Source organism: Lissotriton vulgaris, chromosome 8, assembly GCF_964263255.1.
Source record: "Lissotriton vulgaris chromosome 8, aLisVul1.2, whole genome shotgun sequence".
NCBI classification, from domain to species: domain Eukaryota; kingdom Metazoa; phylum Chordata; class Amphibia; order Caudata; family Salamandridae; genus Lissotriton; species Lissotriton vulgaris.
Window position 1 is genome coordinate 613,404,399 of NC_141696.1, and position 20,710 is coordinate 613,425,108.

Sequence of the window (20,710 nt, forward strand, 5' to 3'; positions counted from 1 at the left end):
AGGGGGAGAGTGGCTTGGGGGAGTGGCTTGCCCACTGTTGTGAATACGGACTGTTTGGACAGCCTGAGAGGCTGTCCAAACAGACAGTATTAGCAACAGTGGGCAAGCCGCTCCCCCAAGCCTCCTCCCACTCTCCGTTCTGCAGCATGCAGACCAAGAGGAATGACGTGTTTAGGGCAGCCGGCCGAACCAATCAGCGCCGGCTGCCATGGAGGGGAGGGAGGCTGCCTGCAGCCTTCAGTGACGACGAGGCATTCAAAAAAATCCAGGATGGCGCGCGGGAGTCTGCTGTCTCGGCCCTCGGGACAGGACTCGAGTCGAGAGCCAGAGCGGGAAGCCAAGCCAAGGTAAGTTTTTTTTTACATTTATTTTATTATTTTATTATTATGAGGCTGTCTGTTATTATTGTCCAGCCACCGCCAATTTTACGCCCCGCCTATTTCAAATGTCACCAGCCGCGACTGGGATGTCCTGCATTATGAACATCTCGCCAAAACTCAGATTTTCATGTAGGGAGAACTTTTATGGCCCAGATTGAGTTGTCTTTGCCTTGCTTGAGAAATGCAATTGCTTCAAGGAAGATAACGAGTTAGAGACTGATCACCTCCTGCCACATTTCAGTAGGTCTACTGGGCAAAATGTATACTTACAATTGATGAATGAATTAACTACTTCAAAGAAGTTTTTATTCCCTACTCCTCTTGTCCTGTTGAGTAGGGGATTTCACCCAACTCAACAGTTATGTGGAAGGCGTTACAACAGTAGAATTAACTTTACCTTATGTCGAAGTTAAATCGAACATTCTGAAAGAGATGTCGCAGTGTTTTAAAGGAGCACTTAAGCTCTTGTTTCTATTTAATGAGGCCCTCACAAAACTGATCTTATCCACATGAGAAAACCCTGTTTTGGGCTCACCAGTCCACAGTTAAATGTCCAGATGCTATAGAGCCGCTCTTGTTCATCCCTACATTTTGTTCTCTCACCGCTCATTGGAAAGTCTTATTGTTCAAACAAACCTCAACCTCCAAACAACATACCAATGCCATTTTCTACAACAGATAGAGAATCACAAGCACTTTGCGTGCCATCTGGCCGATATGTGCATGCCTTGTGGGAATTAGCACAGCTTATGGTGAGTTGTCTGACAGACCATGTGAAAAAGTAGTTTTCTGCCTTGGTGATTGACTGACTGGATGTGTTAAAGCAGATCCTGAAGTGTGACCTTGGCCATCCTATGGAAGTGACTGCCTAGTATCTCTGCACTATAAAGATGTATGCCACTGGATTCTTTAAAGGTACTTAGACTGCACTAATGGACATAGTGCTCGATGGTGAGTGGCTATTCGGAGAGGTCAGCACCTCCCTGGAACACTTCAAGAAACTAAATGCTACAGCTCAAGCCCTGGAACTAGCCTCCCAAGCACTGCAATTTCATGAGCAATGCCAAATATTTGGCGGCTACACCAGAGCTGTGCAATCTCAACAGAGGCTGCCATCTCTGCCCATCGAAACACACCAACAGCTATAATGCTGCTGCTTTTTTAGCAGATCTGAATATGTGGGACACCAGCAGTAGCAGATCTTGTCACCACCATCCTCTGCATGTTCTGCAGCCTCCAAACCTCTCTGACACCAACCAATTGAGACAACAACTTCCAGTGGATGGAGGGTCTCCCCTTTTGACACCATTTGAGAGAGAGTCGTGATGGATCGCTGGGTCATTCAGCTAATCTGCTGGGCCTATGACCTTCTCTTCCTATCCTCCCCTCCAGATCACCCTTGTTCTTTCGGGGTGTGCTCTTCAATTCTAGAGACAGAGGTCTATGCTTTGCTGAGCAAGAGTGATTGGAAGAGAGAGGCACAGGACTGTATTCCCTTTAATTACCTCCTCGTTATTCTTCCTTGCCACATTACTTACAAATTGAGCTTCAGATCTCCAACAGAACCCTCTAAGCAAAATTAGCGCTCCAGTCTTCCCCATCCCTCCCTAACATAGCTGACCTCCTTTATCCTTGACATATCCACGAAAGGAGGCTCGACCCACCCTACCTCCTTTTTTTTTTTCTAAACTTATTTTTTTAGTTCTGCTGTGCAGGCACTTTAAGCAAGTGGGATGGGGTGAGGTTATGCTGTAGTCGGTCCATATAGCCTAGAAGAGGTCCAGCTTGGTGGGCTCAAGGGATAGATTTGTGTTTCTTTGTTTAAATGATGGCAGAAATGTGTTATAACCCAAATTCGAAGTTATTGAGAAAGCCCTGCCATAGCGGACTCTAACCATGGTGTCTGAAGCCTTGCCTTAGTGGGCTCTTGAACGCTGTGGCACTGGCTCATCCATGTGGCAAATACGCTGGGGTGTCTCACGGTGGTTGACCGTCTATAGAAATGCGGGCTTCCCAACAAGTTGTCATTGTGTCGGGGGCCGGCCGGGAGGCGTGTAGGCAGCGGCATTGCTGTCGGGAGGCGGTCGTCTTGATGCATCAATGCTCTCCCTGGCCGCGTTCCTCAAAGGCCTGGGTGGCAGCAGGAGCGGACAGAGCGGTGCTCCTGTATGTAGCAGTTCTCTGCTGTGAGGCATTCCTTTCATGACGGGATTCGAGGACTGCGGAAGTGAATGTTTTGACGCAGCAGCAGCATAGAAGGCAGTGTGCACGCCAACTGCTGCTGTTTTGTGTTACTAGGCAATGAGGTAGCGTTGTGTTTTCACCGAGTCCTTATAGCTTGGTGAATATAAAAGCCACTAGTCGGGTGTTTTTGACATTATTTACTGTGTGCATAATGGAGCCGATAGTGCTAGAAGAAGCTGGCCCTAGTGGTGAGGGTCGGACTCAGACTGCAACACCCTCCTTTCAAGAGATACAGCTTATGATTCAAGCTGCTGCTTTTAAGGGACATGACCAACATGCAGATTCCAGTGGTCCTTCCTCCAAAGAAACAGTGCATTGAACCTTCTCTTGGTACAGATGTGGATGGGGGGATGATCTGAGAGGCAGATATGTGCAGGGGCAGGAACTGAAGGAGGTCCTGCAGCATGTCACGGATAATATGGCGTTTGCATTGCCTCAGGTGGCGGTGGAATCTGAAGATTTCTTTATGCAGTACCAGTGATGAGAGCCAGAGTGTCTCCTGATGCAGGCCTCCATTAAAAGGTGATGGAGAATGAGTGGCAGGACATTGACCAAGAGCACTTTTCCACGTAATTTTATCAAAAAGGTATGCCATTCACGACTTTCTAAAGATTTTCCACTGGCTGTAAAGGTGGAGCTGGCAGGGCTGTCCTTCCAGGGGGCCTGTTATTTCAGAGGATGAACAAAAGCATAGACTTTGCAGTTAAGAGATCCTATGCCACAGCCAATTTTTCCATTAGGGCTTCTGCATATCTGTCATACTCTATCCAATCTCTGATGAAGAACTATCAGAATCTGGCAGAGCTAACAGAAAGCGGATATCATGCCTACCCTGGTTTTTAATGAAACAGACCAGGATGTTGTCAGACATTTTGTTTGATATCTTGGGAGCAGCAGCATCTGTCACCACTGCTATTTAGGCCAGAAGACAGATCTGGCTGAGAAATTGGAAGGCAGATGCAGGATAAAAGACTCTGCTGATGAAGATTCCTTTTTCAGGGTTGAAATTATTTGGCGCTCGTTTGGAGGAGATGGTGAAGAAGTCAAGAGAGGACACAAAACTATTAGGCCCGACAAGGTCTTCTAAAGGAAGCTTCTTTGTGGGAAAGAGAGCCTTTGGTCAGTCAACGGCGTCCATGGGCTACCGTCCCGCAGGGCATGAGGCCTGGATGTCTCTTCCATGGATAAATCCTGGTCTCACCTGTCAGATGGTGGGGCCCACCAGCAGTCTAAATCCTGACTATCAACTCCACCCCTACCTGCAGATTCCATTGGACGGAAGGTTTACAATGTTTCTGGACACTTGGAAAAGTCAATCCCATATCTCTGGGTATTAAGGATCATCAAAGAAGGCTACTCTGTGGTTTTCGATTCTCCACCCCTGAGTTAATGTGCTCACCACCCACCATCCAATCCTGTGAAGAGGGTTTCCTTATGACTATTATTCAAGACCTGCTTTCAGAGGTGACAATGAAGTGGTACCTAATCATCAGAGGGGTCAAGAAGTATCTTCCATTCTCTTCATGGTAAGAAAGGCATCGTGAGACTTCAGACCAGTGTTGGATCTAAAGAGAGTTAACTCTCTTATTTTGCATGTTAAGTTCAAAATGTTGTCTTTGCAGGAGATCATTCCCTTTCTGAATAAAGCGAAGATGGTGGCATCCCTGGATCTTTTGGATGTTTATCTCTATGTCCTGATCCATTTCTTGTCACAGAGGTTGCTCAGGTTCTGCGTGAGCTCGGACTATTTACCAGTTTCAGATACTCCCTTTTGGGTTATCTTCTTCTCCAAGAGTATTTACTAGAGTTCTGGTACTTTTGGTAGGGGTAATTCATAAAGAGGGAATTCAGGTTTTTCTATATCTTTATGCCCGACTGATTTCTACCTCTTCTCTTTCTAAGGCAACCAGCTGTACAGGACTCTGGAAGTTCACAGGTTTCTTCTCAACTCCAAGAAGTCTTGTCTAGTTCCCTTGCAGGATCTAGTGTTTATAGGTGGTCACCTGGACATGGTCAAGGGACTGGTCTTTCTTCCAATGTAAAGGAGGGAGACTGATGAAGAAGATGAGGAGTCAACTCTGTGAGAAGTCTGCTCCAACGTTGGTATGGTTTAGGCTTTCAATGTCATGCCATGAACTTGTTTACATATAAACCCTTTCATCAACCCTCTGCCGGCACATTGGTCCCTGTGCTCCAACATTTACAATATGCAGATACCAGTGTCTCCAGCAATCAAGCAGATTGAACGTGGTGGTTGGACAGTAACATTCTGGCTGTGGAACTTCCTTTTCTTGTGACTCCATCCCAAGTGGTTACCACGGATGCCAGCAAGTTGGGCTTGGGGGCTATCTTGGTCTGTACAGGGGAAGTGGGACTAGCTCCAGGCTGGTTGTTTCTCAAACTACAGAGAGCTGAAAGATGTATAGTTGCGTTGTCTGGAATTTGTGCCTTACCTCCGAGGTCAGCATGTTCAGGTCCGAACAGACAATCAGGTGGTGTTGGAGTAGATTATTCACCAGGGGGGTTGCAGAGTACAGTCTCTGTGGCTTCTGACTCAGGAGATCATGTCCAAGTCAGTGAACAGTGTGTTGCCTCTGAGGGTGGAGTATCTCACAGGAAAAGAAAATTGGGTGACGGACAACCTGAGCAGAGTATTTCCCCTGATGAATGCGATTTCTATGACGAGGGATGTGTACCACCTGTTGCGGAGGAGGTTTGGGTTTCCAACAGCAATCTGCTTGTGAACCAGGAGAATGCTCTCCGTCTGCGCTTCTGCACAATTACTCACTTTGCAGAGGTATGGAAGATAGATGCAATGTCATTCAGGTGAAAGGGGTAACTGCTGTACTCGTTCCCCCCGGTTCCAATGATTACCAAAGTGTTGAACAAGATGAAGCAAGGCAGGGCCTGTGGCCTATTGCTAGTGCTGGGGTGGGGTGGGTCAGACAACTTTGGTATCCTCTGTTAAAGGCGTTGGTATGGAGGGGCACTGGGCACTTTCAGACCAGCTTTATCCACTGAAGGGGCCTCCTCTCCTGGCAGGCTTAAGTGTTGAACAAGATGAAGCAAGGCAGGGCCTGTGGCCTATTGCTAGTGCTGGGGTGGGGTGGGTCAGACAACTTTGGTATCCTCTGTTAAAGGCGTTGGTATGGAGGGGCACTGGGCACTTTCAGACCAGCTTTATCCACTGAAGGGGCCTCCTCTCCTGGCAGGCTTCATCCGCTGAATGGGCCTTCTCTGGCAGGTGTGTTGCAGAGGTTACACCTTCAGGTATGGATGTTGAGAGGGTGATTTTGTTGGCCTGTGGTTGTTCAGAAGAGGTGCTGGACTTGATTCAGAACTCCTGGTGACTCTCCGGTCTTACTCTAGGCTTTGGGGTTCTTTTTCCGGATGGTGTCTAGGAAAAGGTCTGAACTCCAAGTCTGTTGAACCTTTGAAAGTTTTGGATTTTCTAACAAACAGTTTCACATTAGGGTTGGCTGCATCGACGATATGGGCACAATGGGCAGCTTTTGAGGCCTTCAAAAGTCTGCATTTAGATGCATGGGTGTCTAGGCTGAAGCGTAGTTTCTTTCTACAGCGTCCTAGGTTGGTATGCCCCGGTTCAGCATGGGCTCTTTCCTTGTTGTTGAGGGGCTGTTCAGGCTCCTCTCTTTGAAACATTGCAGGAGGTGGACCTGAAGTTCTGAACTCTGAAGGTGTTTTTTCTGGTGGCAATTGTGTTGGCTAGGAGAATTAGGCAGCTGTGATCTTTCCTTAGACCCCCCACTCCTTTCTGAAGGTTTTTCTAGTTAGGATTGTGTTACCATCTGACCCCAAGTTTCTGCCAGAGGTTTCATCATTCGTAAATAGGTCCTGTGAGGTGGTCCTTCCGGCTTTCTGTCCTGAGCCGTGGTTAGAGAGGTAAGAAGGCTTGCATCAGTTGGATGTGAAGCGGGCTGTCTTGTTGTATCTGGAGAGGACAGTGAGCTTCCAGAAGCCTGACAGCCCGTTTTTGACATTTGGTCCAGTTTGGCATGGCCTTAGGCCTTCCAACTCCATGTTAAGCAAATCGATTAAGCAGACTATATTGCTTATAAGCACTAGCAGTTGAGTGGACTATGACATATGTATTACTACTAGTTATTTGTCCTGTTTGTTTTCATTTTTTCTGGTTTTAAATTTTGCAGGTTGCAAGCATATTTGATTCTTGTGTTCTTTGTTTGCTTATGAAGCAGAGTCCAGCTTTGATATCCGCCCACTTTGTAATGTGGTGAGGAAGACTGATGACGAGGTCTGCCCCGGTAACCGACCGAAAATCTTCATTACTCTGAGGCAGGCATTCCTTGCCACAGGTGGTTTCACATCCCTCCTTTCACTTGTTCTTTTTCAGCTTTATGTATTTTGAGGCTTGGGAGAGGAACAGGAAGTTGGGAGGGGGGATTGAGTCTCTTTTATGGATAGGTCAAGGATAAAGGAGGTCGGCCATGTTAGGGAGGGATGGGGAAGATTGGAGCGCTAATTTTTCTTGGTGGGTTTTGTGTGACGAGCTGAAGCTTACTTTGTAAGTAATGTGGCGAGGAAGACTTGACTCGGAGTAATGAAGATTACCGATTAGTAACCAGGGCATTCCTGGTTCCCAAGAAGGATGGAAGACTGATGCACATCCTAGATCATCTCCACCTTTACAAGTTGTTCATTTATTGGGACAAGTTTAAGATGCCTCCATGAGCCAGGTCCTGTTAGTCTTAAACATGGGAGATTAGTTGGTATCCCCAAACTTTCACGACATTTTCATATGCCAGTTCTTCCTGCCCACAGACGCAACTCGAGATTCGCAGTGGGATCCCAGGGCCATCAGTTCAAAATTTGCGGTATCCTCTCTGGCATATCCACAATCTTCTGACAAGGAAGAAAGCCTTTATGCCTCAGTGGTTGGCATAGTGGAACGTTTGATTACAGACTTGCATTGTGATGCCTACGGCCATTTTGGCTTGGGCAGCCACACAGCTCAGGGCATTGGAATACCATCATGCTACGTGCTACCATTTTGGATCAGGCAATCTCCAGTACTGGATGGCCACGCTGCACACAGCGTTAAAACGTTATCAATCTGCATGCTGCCATTTTGGAACATGCAGTTTCCAATTGCTGTAAAGACAGTAAGTGGTGTTGGGATTTGTCTTGTGGAATAAATAGGATTCAAAGAACTTATTTGAATGTTTAAACAAACCCACGCGATAATGCAGAAATGTGTATCTCATACTTCATCCATAAGAAGCGCGGTTAGAATGCCTTGAACATTCCACAGTCTTATAAATACCTACAACAACATTCTAATTTCCTTATGACACTTTATGATTTGAAGTCTAAGAACCACTTAACCTTAGGAAGTGAACCCTTCCAGAACCATCCAGAATTACATATCAATACAACATTTCCTTTCTTTCAAGAAAAAAATAATAATTAAATAAAATTATTAATGAATTAATAGTAAACTTAGTACAGAACATTATAACACAGAAGATACCCCGCACAGTACAGGGGCCACCATGACACGAAGTAGATATACTATCCCCCACAGTCCTACCCAGGAACATCGACGAGCTTGCACACTTACCGGATTGCCGTGAGGGGAACGGCCGATTTCAGGCTCCGCTACGCCGTGAAGGAAACAGCTTTCTAGTACCACCGCCACGCTGTGAGGGGAACGGCCAACATCTCTTACATCTCCCAGCAGCCTCTGCAGGGGAGGCACGTCACACCAGCGCAGGCACCAGCACTCAAAGCGCTCCCACCACCATGCAACGCAGTACGCGCACGGGCGGTGCTGGGCTAAGCCTGGGCAAATGGCGGGCCGTCTGTGGCCGTCTGTGGCCGTCAGGGGCAGACTGAGGCAGGGCAGGGCCCTGTCTCTTGGCTGCTTGCCACAAACTGCATTCCTTTGAGGACTGGTAAGAACTTCGGTGGTTCGGACTTGATGGCGTTGGCTCCCCCTACCATGGGCCTCATTGTTTAAAGAGATATCCTGTCTTTTTATTTTTCTTGTTGTGATAAACAGTAATTATTTGACTTCTTCGACCCTAACCCTCCTTATTTACCCTCCATTAATTGTGTACTCCTGTCATAAGTCCTAACACTGATGGAGAAACGAAAGAGTACTTTGGGCACTTTGGATGCTTTTCTGGTGAGAGCGGAATCCCTTCTCAACCATGAGATCCAACTAACCGAGTGTAGGCTTTCGCTCGATCCCTTACAAGTTCCGTTGACTAGGGAGTAAGAACTCACTAGATCGCTAACCCCAAAGAAAACTATCTCCCTAACCCCTTCTCCCTCCCCTCAGAATATTTATTCTCAAACTCCTAATACCCAAGAGAAGGTGATTGATAACCGTATTCATGGAGGGAAAGGCCCCCAAGGCCCTCAAACCCGGAAACAAACTAAACAAATGAAAGGCCGAGCATTAGGATCAAAACAGAAGGGAGGTAAGCAGGGCAATGAGGGAAGGGAAAAAGATTCCCAAGGCCCTAGTCCTTTGGGAACGATTTCAATACAAACCCAAACAGAGGAAGCTCTAAGTCATCCTGCAGCACCATTAGGTACTCTTACAAATAATACTAAAGATGTCCTAGAAGATCTGAGGGTTCATATGGAAGATCTCATAAATAACATCTTAGAAGTAAAGCTTATAGATATGACATCAAAGCTGACCTCCCTCCTTGATGAAAGATTTGCCCGCATTGAGAATAAGTTGGAGCAACTGAAGCAGGACGTAGATTCAGTTAGCGCTCGTCTGGAAGTTTCAAGAACGCCCCCAGTTAGTATGAACTCTTCCCTAGTGCAAAAGGGTTTGTGTAGTCAACCCTCCCAAGAGCCCAAGTCTGGCTCCTTAAGGGAGCCAAAATTAGCAATTTTGAAAAACCCTGTAGAAGAGGTCCGCACACTAAAGGTAACTGCTAGGGTCGAGAAAAGCCGAAATCAAGGGCAGGATAACGATAATCTTAATTCCAACAATTCTATTGCTCAACCTAACACTGAAAATCTAAATTTGCCACCTGCATCTTGTCCCTACGTTCTGGTTTTAACAGGGGTTCCACCTTTAAAACGGGGTCAGACCGAACCCTGGTTTTCCCTTCGGAATAAAGTAGTGGACTGGCTAGTGAAATATAGGCAATTTAATCCTCAGTTTATAAGTCACATTTTGATGTCCCATAGAGTAGGGTGGGTGGGCCCCTCTTTAAAATCTATACAGGGACACTGCATCGTCATAAATTTTAGGATGCCAAGAATGGTTCGCTGCCTCCTAACCCCCAAAGAGGTATTACCTGCAACACAAACAGCTATTCAATGCCTCCCTCTCGTTTTTTCTACAAACCCATCGCCAAGCCCAGGGTAAATACAAATGGCTCTATGATAACCTTCAACAGATTTGAGCTTCTATTACTTTTAGAGGAGGTGGACTGACAACCAGCCTGTGCATTGGAGTCTCTTCCTCAGATAGCTGAGGGAGGTAGTAGGGATGAACCAATCACTCCAGCTTGTATTTTACCTGTGGTAGTAGTGCACGCAGTAAATCCTCTGACTCTTCCCTCCAACCCTAGCTCGGACTTACCCGAACAGGATCAAGAATCTCCTGTAGCTATCTATGGAAATAAATCTATCCCAAGTGCCTATAAAAAATAAACGATACAGATTTAGTCTTGGCTTCCTCGACGGGTAGTAGGAGGCAAGAGTAAGGAGGAGGTCTAACCACAGACTCCCTGCCTGAAACTAATGTTTCAAGAGGGGTTCCACTCAACGTCATATTTTGGAATATTGCTCGCCTCCGCTCAAAGATTAACCACGGAGAATGGCTAACATTTATGCGGACCTAAGATATCTTGTGTCTACAAGAGACGTGGGCTGTACTACCAATCCACTTAAATGGATATAAAACATTCTTCTCACCGGCACTTACTTCAACATCAGGGCGTGAAATAGGTGGGTTAGTGGTGTACATCTCAAACCTAATACAGGTGAGAGAAATTAGTACCTTAAAAAACGAGGAGAGCTACCAAATAATTTCAATAGCCTTCGATAAATTGGACCTCCTTGTGCTGGTCAATTTCTATACTAACTTAGAGCAATCAAAGTTAATACTGACGCTGAGGAAATGTGTTTTTTCCTTCTAAACTTCATTAATAACCACCATGGGAAAATTCCCACAATTGTTTGGGGCGGAGATTTTAATTTATCTCTTTGTGTAAGAAATGACAACATAACATGCAGCATTTTAGACGAGCAGGAAAACAATATCGCCCACTTTCCCCACTCTCGTATCGGGGCGTGCCTGAACGAGACGATGTCACTCCTTCAACTGGCCTTCGCAAATGAACTGTTATCTCCCATTGTCCCCTTAAGTCCAACTTTCAATGGCAGAGGAGCCTCTAAATGTATTGATTTTATTGTTATGACAACCTGGGCTTCAACCCATATAACTAACTTTAAAACTCATGACTGCGTATTTAGTGATCATTTCCCGATTTCTATCACTTTTTCTGCGCAGTTGGCACGAAGTAGAGTAAAGTCGACGAAGCCTTACGACGAGGAAAGTCTGACTATGAACAGATTGAATGGTTACTCCATAAAATGGACCCGTACAGATCCTGAAGTGATAACGGAAAAGGTTGTCAAACTCCTCCCCTGCAATTAGTTTATGTTTGGCGGATTGTTCAACTCAGCAGAAGATTATTGACAACTTCAAAGTAGTAATTAAATCCGTTAATGAAGCTTTAACCATCATCCCTAAGGGAAAAAGAAAAAAACAGGGTTGGTTGATTTAACTCATCTTGTACAAAAGCCTACTCCAACCTTAAAACTGCTCTTAAAAAAAACTAATAGAGATAGGACAGAGGTAATCAAACTTAGGAAAATATATAACAAGGCCCTGCAGAAAGAAAGCGGGAATTAAAAGAGGATTTATGGGTAGCTTTACGCAACAGTTGTGCAACCAATGATAGCGTAGCCTTCTGGGAAGTTATAAACACCCCATTTCTTTCCGGGCCGAGGGAGAACAGCAATATAGAAGTCATAATCGGCGAGTCGGATTGGATAGCTCATTTCTCGCAGATTTTTGGCCTAACAGAGGATACAACCCAAAACCAGTGTAATCAAGGGAATACCAGCAATAGTTCAAGGTTCTCTTCCCCCCATTGGCCTTAGATTTTACTCTGGCTGAAGTGAAGCATGCCTTGAATGCCAGCAAAGGGGGTAAGGCCCCAGGCCCTAATGGGGTACCTGTCGATTTTTATAAATTCAAAATGGATTTATGGGCCCCAATACTGCTCAGAGTACTAGAAGCTACGGGAAAAGTTGGTCTTTTGGATTCATGGTCGGAATCCATTTTGGTACCGGTTTTTAAAAAGGGCGATCGCAATAGTCCATCGTGGTATCGCCCTATTTCATTACTGGACTCGCTGGGTAAGGTGGTGGGCCGTATTTTGTTAGAACGCCTTCAGTACTGGACTGAAGATATTAACATCATATCTGACCTCCAGTACGGATTCAGGGAAGGCCTTGGTACGATCGAGCAGGTCCTCAACCTTACGATACTCCGGAGTAAATACGTGGACATGAAGGGTGGAAGACTACATATGGCCTACGTAGATCTTACTGCAGCCTTCGACTGCGTAGGTCATGCAAAACTTTGGGATACTCTGTCAACAATGGGTGTTGAGCCTGTGTTGGTTAATTATTTGCGAGAGATCTATTCCAATGCGACCGCTAGAGTGAGATTTGGTCAACTATCCGCACCTTTAGGGTTGAGTGGGGAGTAAGACAGGCCTGTGTCCTGGCCCCCTTTCTTTTTAATCTTTACACAAATGGCCTGGAAATAGCCATGTTAGAAGGGTGCCAGGACCTACCCTTAGTCCAGAATAGTCCGATCCCTGCTCTCCTATACGCGGACAACGCAGTGATCATCGCTCGTACTCCCCTTGAACTCCAACGCTCACTAACTCGATACAATGTATTTATATCAAACCTAGATTTAAAAATAAATATTAAAAAAAAATTATCATGACTTCAGGTCGTGAACTATACTCCCACTTATCCCTACTTAGGAGTTGTAATAGATGAAAAGGAAACCTGGAGAAGAGCTATAGAGACTAGAAAATTGTTGTTTTTAAAAACCACAATGGCCCTAGTTGCTTCTTCCCAGCGATTAGGAAAACGACCCCCGAAAGAGATGTTACGTATTTACCAGTCTAAATGTGTCAGTACAGCCATTTACGGGGCGGGGTGTGGGGTTACGTACAGGCAGAATCCATACAAAAAGTGGAAAATAGCTTCTCAAGATTTTTACTTGTAGTCACACAAAGTACGTCCACATTCTGTTGTCATTTGGAATTAGGAGTGTTTTATATTTCCGATATCATAAAGACCCAGCCAATTCTTTTATGGCACCGTCTTTGGACGTCAAATAACTTAGCGCTCACTCAATCGGTTGTAACAGACTGTCTTAGACTTGAAAACACCAAAAAGATTCAGTGGCTGCAATATGTTAGGAAGTTTTTATACGATCTTGGCCTGGGGAAATATTACCATCACCCCCTTGAAATGGCACAGATTCCAAGGAAGTTAATAAAAAATCAATGTTTAATGCACCTAGCAGGCCTTCGTCTGCAGGATGAAGTAAATAAAACTTCTGTCCAGCACTCCCTGTTAATCCAAACATCCTTGACGATTCAGCCATACTTAACTTGGAAATTGTCCAGTTATGATAGATTTTTATTGACTCGGTTCAGACTTAACATCTTCCATCGACTTGTTACCTTTCCAGCGGTTAATGACTGGTCTAAGCTGTTGTGTCCTTGTCCTTGTGATGGAATATCTCCTCAATCGCTTTTACACTTAACCCTTTTTTGTACATTTTACATTGAACCCAGAAAGCAATGACTCGTAACAATTCTAAAAAGTCAGGGCCTATGCCAATGTCGACCCGCTTTTATGGTCCTACAATTTTTGGAATTTGATCTTTTAGCTGTAAACATAGCCAGGTTCTTAAAATGTTGTATTCGACACAGAGCTAATTTGTAAATTAAGATCTGATGCACTTTAAATCTCTGTCGTACGTTTTTAATTGGAAAACCTTGAATGTTAATTTTATTACTGCGATAATTTTAACTGATAATCCATGTAGCTCTTTGGAAAATGTATTTTTAAGATGTTTATACTTTTATGGTTATCTTTTTCTAAATGAAACCGAATAAAGTAAACAATGAATGGTGTCTCATCGACACCCGTCATACTGGAACTGGCTCCCATCAGGTCCAGCCAATAGAAGGCCCTCCGCCAGCCCCAGATCTTATAAAATTTACAGGGACAACCCTTACTCCGGTATGTGACGTTTTCAGTCGCCATTCCATTTCATTCTGCAAGAGAGTGGGTCTCTGGTGCGCCCCAGTGTCTAGCTATTTCTCTTTTGGCCACTAAGACCTAAGGACCACAACAGGTGCTTGAATCTGGGTCATAATTAAACTCTTAAACAAAAATGTCATAAAAACATGAATGGATCACAACAATTTAATACAAAAATACAAATTATAATTGTCAAATCTGGCAGGAACCACCATTTTCCTTTTAGATCGACCATCCCCTTTAACATTTTCCTTTTGCGAATTGTCCACCACCCTTTGTGGTTGTTCATCTGTGTGTGTGTTCATTTCAGACTGAAAGGAATCATGATTACTATTGCTTTCAATTATATCTGAAACATTCCTAGCAAGTTCTTTCTCCTATATGCGGTTTACTTGCACTTCAAAACTGAGTTTAAAATCATGACACGTATTCTCGTTTTTATCTGTGACCTGTATTAAATCACATTTCTTACCCGATTTAAGTAAAATAAGAACGCTTTTGTTCCACCACCCTTTTTCTTTCAGTAATGCAGCACTCTCTGACACTTTAAGCAAGGATAGGTCTTGCCATAAAGAAATGTTGTGTGGTAATGTGAAGCTTTACAAGAAGTTAGCATGAAAATGGGTATGTATTAGGCAGATAGCTGTAGAATAATATTGCCATGGGCTAAAAGGTCAAGTGATAGTTGCACTGTCAAACCAGACCTAAAATTCAATGTAAGTTATCGACTGCCTTCCTTTCTTTTATGCTGCTGCCAGAGAAAAAACACACCATACCTTATTTAATACGCTAATAGTATAGCAATGTTGTATGTGCTGCTGAAAGTTGATGCTCAGGCAGCTGGATAAATACACAAAATAATTCCAGCTGTGTGGAGGGCATGCAGTTTTTCTGTGCAAGCACACAACGTCTGCCCAATTAAAACAGGTACTCCTGGCTCCCACCATGTGAACGGAGCCAAAGCCCTTCACCTGGTGATGCTCACATAATTGTGTGGAGACAGCTGCACTGTCAAGTTAGACCATACAAATTCTGTGTGGCCATCTTTGTTCGTTAAGACATGCTGTGGTCGTGGATGCAAAGATCCTTCTGCTGTAGTCAATGAAACATAAAAAACAAAAACAAAGGTAAGTGACTTTTTGTCAAATGTTGGCATTTATTTTTTCACAAACTTTGCTGCTTGTAACGCTGCTGTTCGTGCAGTGCATCTTGCTGTGAACACTTAAGCACTTTCAAATTGACTGACCTCTAGTCACAAGACAAACACATTTGATTTTGCCATGTGATGAGTTGCTAACTGCATCAGAGGATGCATGCCCCCCACATTAACCACATTGCTTGCACTGTTCATAACTTTATGCTGTGTTATAATAGTATCACAGATGACTTGTGTGCTTACATACTGAATCCCTTTGTTTTGTAGGGTCCATCGGAGAAACCGTCTGGAAAAGCAAAAACCTGTAAAAGGTGTGTAATTTTTTTTATATTTTTTTCATATTTTTGTTTAAAACATTTTATATCAGTGTGTTGAAATGCATTAATGTTTAAATAACATTCTGGAATTATTTTATTTCGATAATAAGTTATGATACCGTTGAAAATGAGGTCTGCCTAGCAAACGTGAATCAAGAGACCCACTGGGATTTTCTAAGTTATTTTTTCTTCCCTTTCCTTTAAAGTATTCTTTTTAGTAATAAATAGTAATGCAGTAGGAAAACGGGCCAAGTCCATATGACTACTTCTATTTGTGGGATGTGATTCCCATGGAATTGGATTCGGTATCCCAAACACTGGGATTCAGACGTGGAATCTTGTTCTAGGTCCACTGTTCCTCACTTTGTGTGATCCTGCTGATCTGTAGAAGTGGAATGTGATTCTGCGGTCTTGTGGGCCCATGTGTCAACATCCCCACTGTTTTTTTTTTTAATTTAAATTTAAAAAAAAATCTTTTTATTTAAATAACCAGCTCCATGACAGTGCACATCAGTTAGCAACGGAAGTTCATTGACAATTACAAATAAGATCAGCTGCAGATTCAGAAATAAAGCCTTTAGACCCACCCACCACCACAGACCCCCCCCCATAAACACCGACACATCCCCAGTAAACCCCCAACTCTGTACCCATCAAGGCCGACATATTGTATTCACCACCCCCACCCCGCTCCCCCTCCCTCCCCGCTAGGTCCGTGGCGTGGCCTTCCCTAGTGCAGCCGCATCCTAAGGAATCCAATGCAGAACGAGTGCCACAAGATGTCAGCAGTAAGTGCACAACTATGAAGTACAAAGTTCCACACCGACCCTCTCTCAGGTCGACTCCCCACCCATTTGTGAGTCCATCCACTCTCCTCGGTACCTTCTCCAAGCCGCCCATATTTTCTCCCATTTCTTAGGACAGCCTCGACTCTTATAGATAACCTTTTCAGCCCGTTGGCACCAGTCCAAATCTCGCTCCCATTCCTCCACCGTAGGCGCAAGATCACTTCCCCATAACCTCGCGATATTTCTCTTGGCTACCATACTCGCCAGAGCCAGCCACACTTTGTCCCTTTTCGGCCAGGTGATGTCACTAGTGACCCCTAAGACATGCTGTGAGAAGGTGGCCCGATATGCAGCGTTCGCTATTCTAGCGACCACTATGTATCGTTCCAACGACCCTTATGGTGATTGGTTGTAAGTCAACCTTAGACCAGCTATCCTAGTAGCATGGATACGAGCAGTCTTCGGGCTAAACTCTAGAGGGCGTGTTAAGCCAGCTGTAATACCATCACATACCCCTTGAACACCAAGTGAAAGGACCCCACACAAGTGTTATGAAAATAAATAGTATATTTATTAGAATCACAACAGCCCTGTACTATTTATGAGGACAGGGTACTAAGCACAGAACCAAAGCTCTTAGAAAATACTTCAAGTGCACAATTAAAAACAAGTGCCCTAGGGCACGGGAAGTTTAGTGGTCTCGGGCGGACCCGATAAGGCAAGTCAGAAGCGAGGGACTCGGGACCCTAGAGTAAGGAGGCTATGCAGGCACCGAAATGCCGAAGTTACCTAGTCACGAGGGCTGCGGCTGCACAAGTCTTACAGGCGTCGGGGGTCTTCGCTGACGAGCCAGGAGCCGGAAGAAAAGGGGTTGCTGGCCGGCGACCAGTGATGAATAGTTCGTAGAGATCCAAGCCTGGATCAGTGATTGTTGATACCTGAAAGCAGAGGGGACCAAGTTCGTACTACTAGCCAGTAGTCAGAAGGTACCAGGAAGGCCCCGGATGGCCGTCACCTCGACTAGGTGAGTGGGCGACGCTAGGCTTTGCAGTCTCACGGACCAGGAGGCGTTGTCGGCGACCAGGATGGAGGTGCGAGCTGTCCCACGAAGGTTGATGCTGTCGGCGTCGCTGGGCCCAGGATTGGGGCAACAAGCCTTGGCAGATTTCAGGGCCACGTGGTGGGCCTAAAATGGCGTCTTGAGTGGACCAGGAGGGTCCGGGGTGCTCCTCTCGAAAAATGGAGCAAGGGCCGGTCTGGAGCAACCAGACCAGCAGCGTTGGTTGTCGGGTGTCGTCAAAGAAGGACACAAGCCAGCGGCTAGTGACCAGACAACGTGCTGAGCAGCGAGCAGAAGGGCCCCACGCAGATCGTGGAGATGCTGGGAGACTGCACTTTGGTGCTGGAGCTACTCAGGGTCGGGGCTTCTCGTACCCCAGAGCACTCACCAGAGAATTGCTTCGATGGTCGTGCTGATTAAGAAAGCGTGCAGGTTTTGATGATGGCCGGTCCCTCGAGGTCTCGTCGCACCCACAGATCTCAGCTGAGCTGACGATGTGGGTAGAGGTCAGAGGGGCCAGGGAAGCCGGTTCTCGTCTAGCTGGGCCGTCGGATCCTTGCGGAAGGACTTGCAGCAAACCACAGAGTTCTTAGATGGTGCCTGCGGATGCAGGGTGACTACTCCTTAGCCACAAGGGAGAAATCTTGAGAAGAGTCTCGAAGTCCTTTCGTAGAAAGTATTCTTGATTCAAAGATGATCTAATTTGGAAGGGTCCCCGCTCCGGCCTTTATCCTAAAGAAAGGGGCGGGTACATGACTAGGTCCTGCCCTAAGGGTGGGACCAGGAAGGGGGGTAGTTACACCCCTCTCCCCCTGCTGGACTTTCCCCAGGTCGGGGCTGCGCGCCCCTGGAACTGGTTCTAGCCGGCAGATGCGTAGTGAGCACCGGGGTGCCACTCCGCAGTCACCTTCTTGCAAAGCCCTACTTACCCAGAATACACAAACCCTGTCTGGGACGGTGCGAACACCGCCCTTGACAGGAAACCCTTTGTCCAAGCTCTCCTCGCTGGAAGGACTCCCAGCAGCAGGAGGTCAGACTTGTGTCTGTGGTGGCAGCGTCCATTTTGTGGAGCTGAGGCTTCAGTTAACTTTAACCGGGGTTCACAGTTACGTACATGTCGTGTCCCTCTAGAAGGGCGGAATGCTAACCTCGTCGCCAGAATTGGTGAGGGGGCAGCAGCCCGATTCGTATGACACCTTACTCGACATGTCTTGATAACGCGATACCGAAGTTACCGATATGATACGCGTTATCATGGAACAGCCATTGGGTCTTGGTTCCGCAAGCTGCAACCGGGCTCGGCTCGTGCCAGAGCCCAATTCACACGGTTCCATGCACTCTGCCTTCAGGATTGTCAAGGCCTGCCATAGGAGTGACTGAGAGGAACTCCAGTGTCCATTTTAAGGTTAGGTATAGGGATACTACACCTACAGCAACGGGCGAGTACGCCACGTGGCCCCAGCTGTCGTGCAGCCAGTTGTGTCAGATTTAGATGGCCATCCAGGGGTGGCATAATACATGCTTCAGCCCCTGGTAGGCCCTGGGTACACCGATGCCCTGAGTTACAGGGTCTGACAGGGTGGCCCTGTTCCAATTGGGTAATGCACCTAAGGTACACATATCAATTTAGCGAGAGAACAGCTAGGCTGTGGGTCTGATTGGCAGGCCCACAGCCCGAGAAAGTCGTAAACCAGTGAAACAAAAGCAAAAAGTCCGGGTGATCATAGGATTGCAGACCCTACTCTCCTACATGATCCCCCCCCCAAACGTTGGGACAATAAGCTAACCTTGACCAGGTGAGTCTTCTTGTTCTAAGTGGAAATACCTGGAGAGCCCATCTGCATTGCCATGATCAGTGCCAGGTCTATGCTCCACTGTGAAGCCCATCCCCTGTAGGGAAATGGACCACCTAAGCAGTTTGGGGTTTTCACCCTTCATCTGATTTAGCCATAGGAGGGGCTTATGGTCGGTCTGAATCTTGAAATGAGTGCCGAACAAGTATGGCCTCACTTTCTTCAGGGCCCACACCACAGCGAAGGCCTCCCTCTCTATAGCTGACCAATTTTTCTCTCTGGGGGTCAGCCGTCTGCTTATAAAAGCAATGGGCTGGTCATTACCATCAAAATTCAGTTGAGATAGAACAGCTCCCACACCCAACTCAGAAGCATCTGTTTGGACAATGAATGGTTTGGAGTAGTCTGGACTCTTGAGGATAGGTGCCGTGCACATGGCCTGTTTTAGGTCATCGAATGCTTTTTGACAGCTCGCTGTCCACTGAACCTTTTTTGGCATTTTCTTACTCGTCAGTTCATTGAGCGGAGTCACAATCGATCCGTAATTCCTGACGAACTTCCGGTAGTAACCAGTCAGGCCCAAGAAAGCTCGAACCTGAGTCTGGGTGGTTGGAGGAGCCCCGTCCCTGATTGACTGTATCTTGCTCTCCAGTGGTTGAACTTGGCCTCCACCGACGAGGTGGCCCAGGTATACAACCTGTGTCTGCCCTATCTGGCACTTAGTAGCCTTGATAGTGAGACCTGCTGCTTGCAGAGCCTCTAACACTTCCCGCAGGTGGACCAGGTGATCCTCCCAGGTGGAGCTAAAGACAGCAATATCGTCAAAATACGCCGCACAGAAGTCATCCAGCCCGGTGAGAACGTGATTCACCAACCGTTGGAAGGTGGCAGGTGCATTTTTCAAACCAAAGGGCATCACCACGAACTGATAATGCCCACCAGGGGTAGAAAATGCGGTCTTAGGCTTGGCGTCCTCAGCTAACATGATTTGCCAATACCCAGCTGTCAGGTCAAACGTACTTAAGTAGTTGGCCGAAGCCAATCTATCGATAAGCTCGTCTGCCCTTGGTATTGGGTGGGCGTCAGTCTTAGTGACTGCATTGAGACCCCTGTAGTCTACGCAGAACCTCATCTCTTTCTTACCGCCCGGGGTGTGAGGTTTTGGCACTAGAACTACGGGACTAGCCCAAGGGCTATCCGAGGGTTCAATGACTCCCAGCTCCAACATTTTTTGCACTTCACTCTTGATGCAGTCTCTAACGTGATCAGGCTGCCGGTAGATTTTACTCTTGACGGGCAAGCTGTCACCAGTGTCAACCTCATGGGTGCACCAATTGGTCTGACTGGGTGTTAGAGAGAACATATGCCGGAAGGATTGAAGAACCTGTTTACAATCCTCCTGTTGATGTTCGGAGAGGCTGCCACAAAAGACAACACCATCTACCGATCCATCGTCAGGATTCTGAGTGAGCAGGTCGGGGAGAGGGTCACTCTCCTCCTGTCCCTCATCTATGGCCATGAGCAAACTCATGTCCTTCCTGTCGACATATGCCTTGAGCCTGTTGACATGGAGCACCCTGTGGGGGCTCCGGGGAG

The 20,710-nt window shown here is 46.3% G+C and overlaps 1 protein-coding gene across 4 annotated transcripts in view; it reads left to right on the forward strand.

The window, feature by feature from the left end:
- The window catches only part of SENP7 (SUMO specific peptidase 7), a 1,147,554-nt gene that overhangs the window by 975,536 nt on the left and 151,308 nt on the right, over positions 1–20,710 (forward strand). For all 4 annotated transcript variants that reach the window (XM_086934477.1, XM_086934475.1, XM_086934476.1 and 1 more), the window contains one exon: positions 15,424–15,467. In XM_086934477.1, the coding sequence (XP_086790603.1) occupies positions 15,424–15,467 (44 nt within the window). The remainder of the gene's footprint in view (positions 1–15,423; positions 15,468–20,710) is intronic.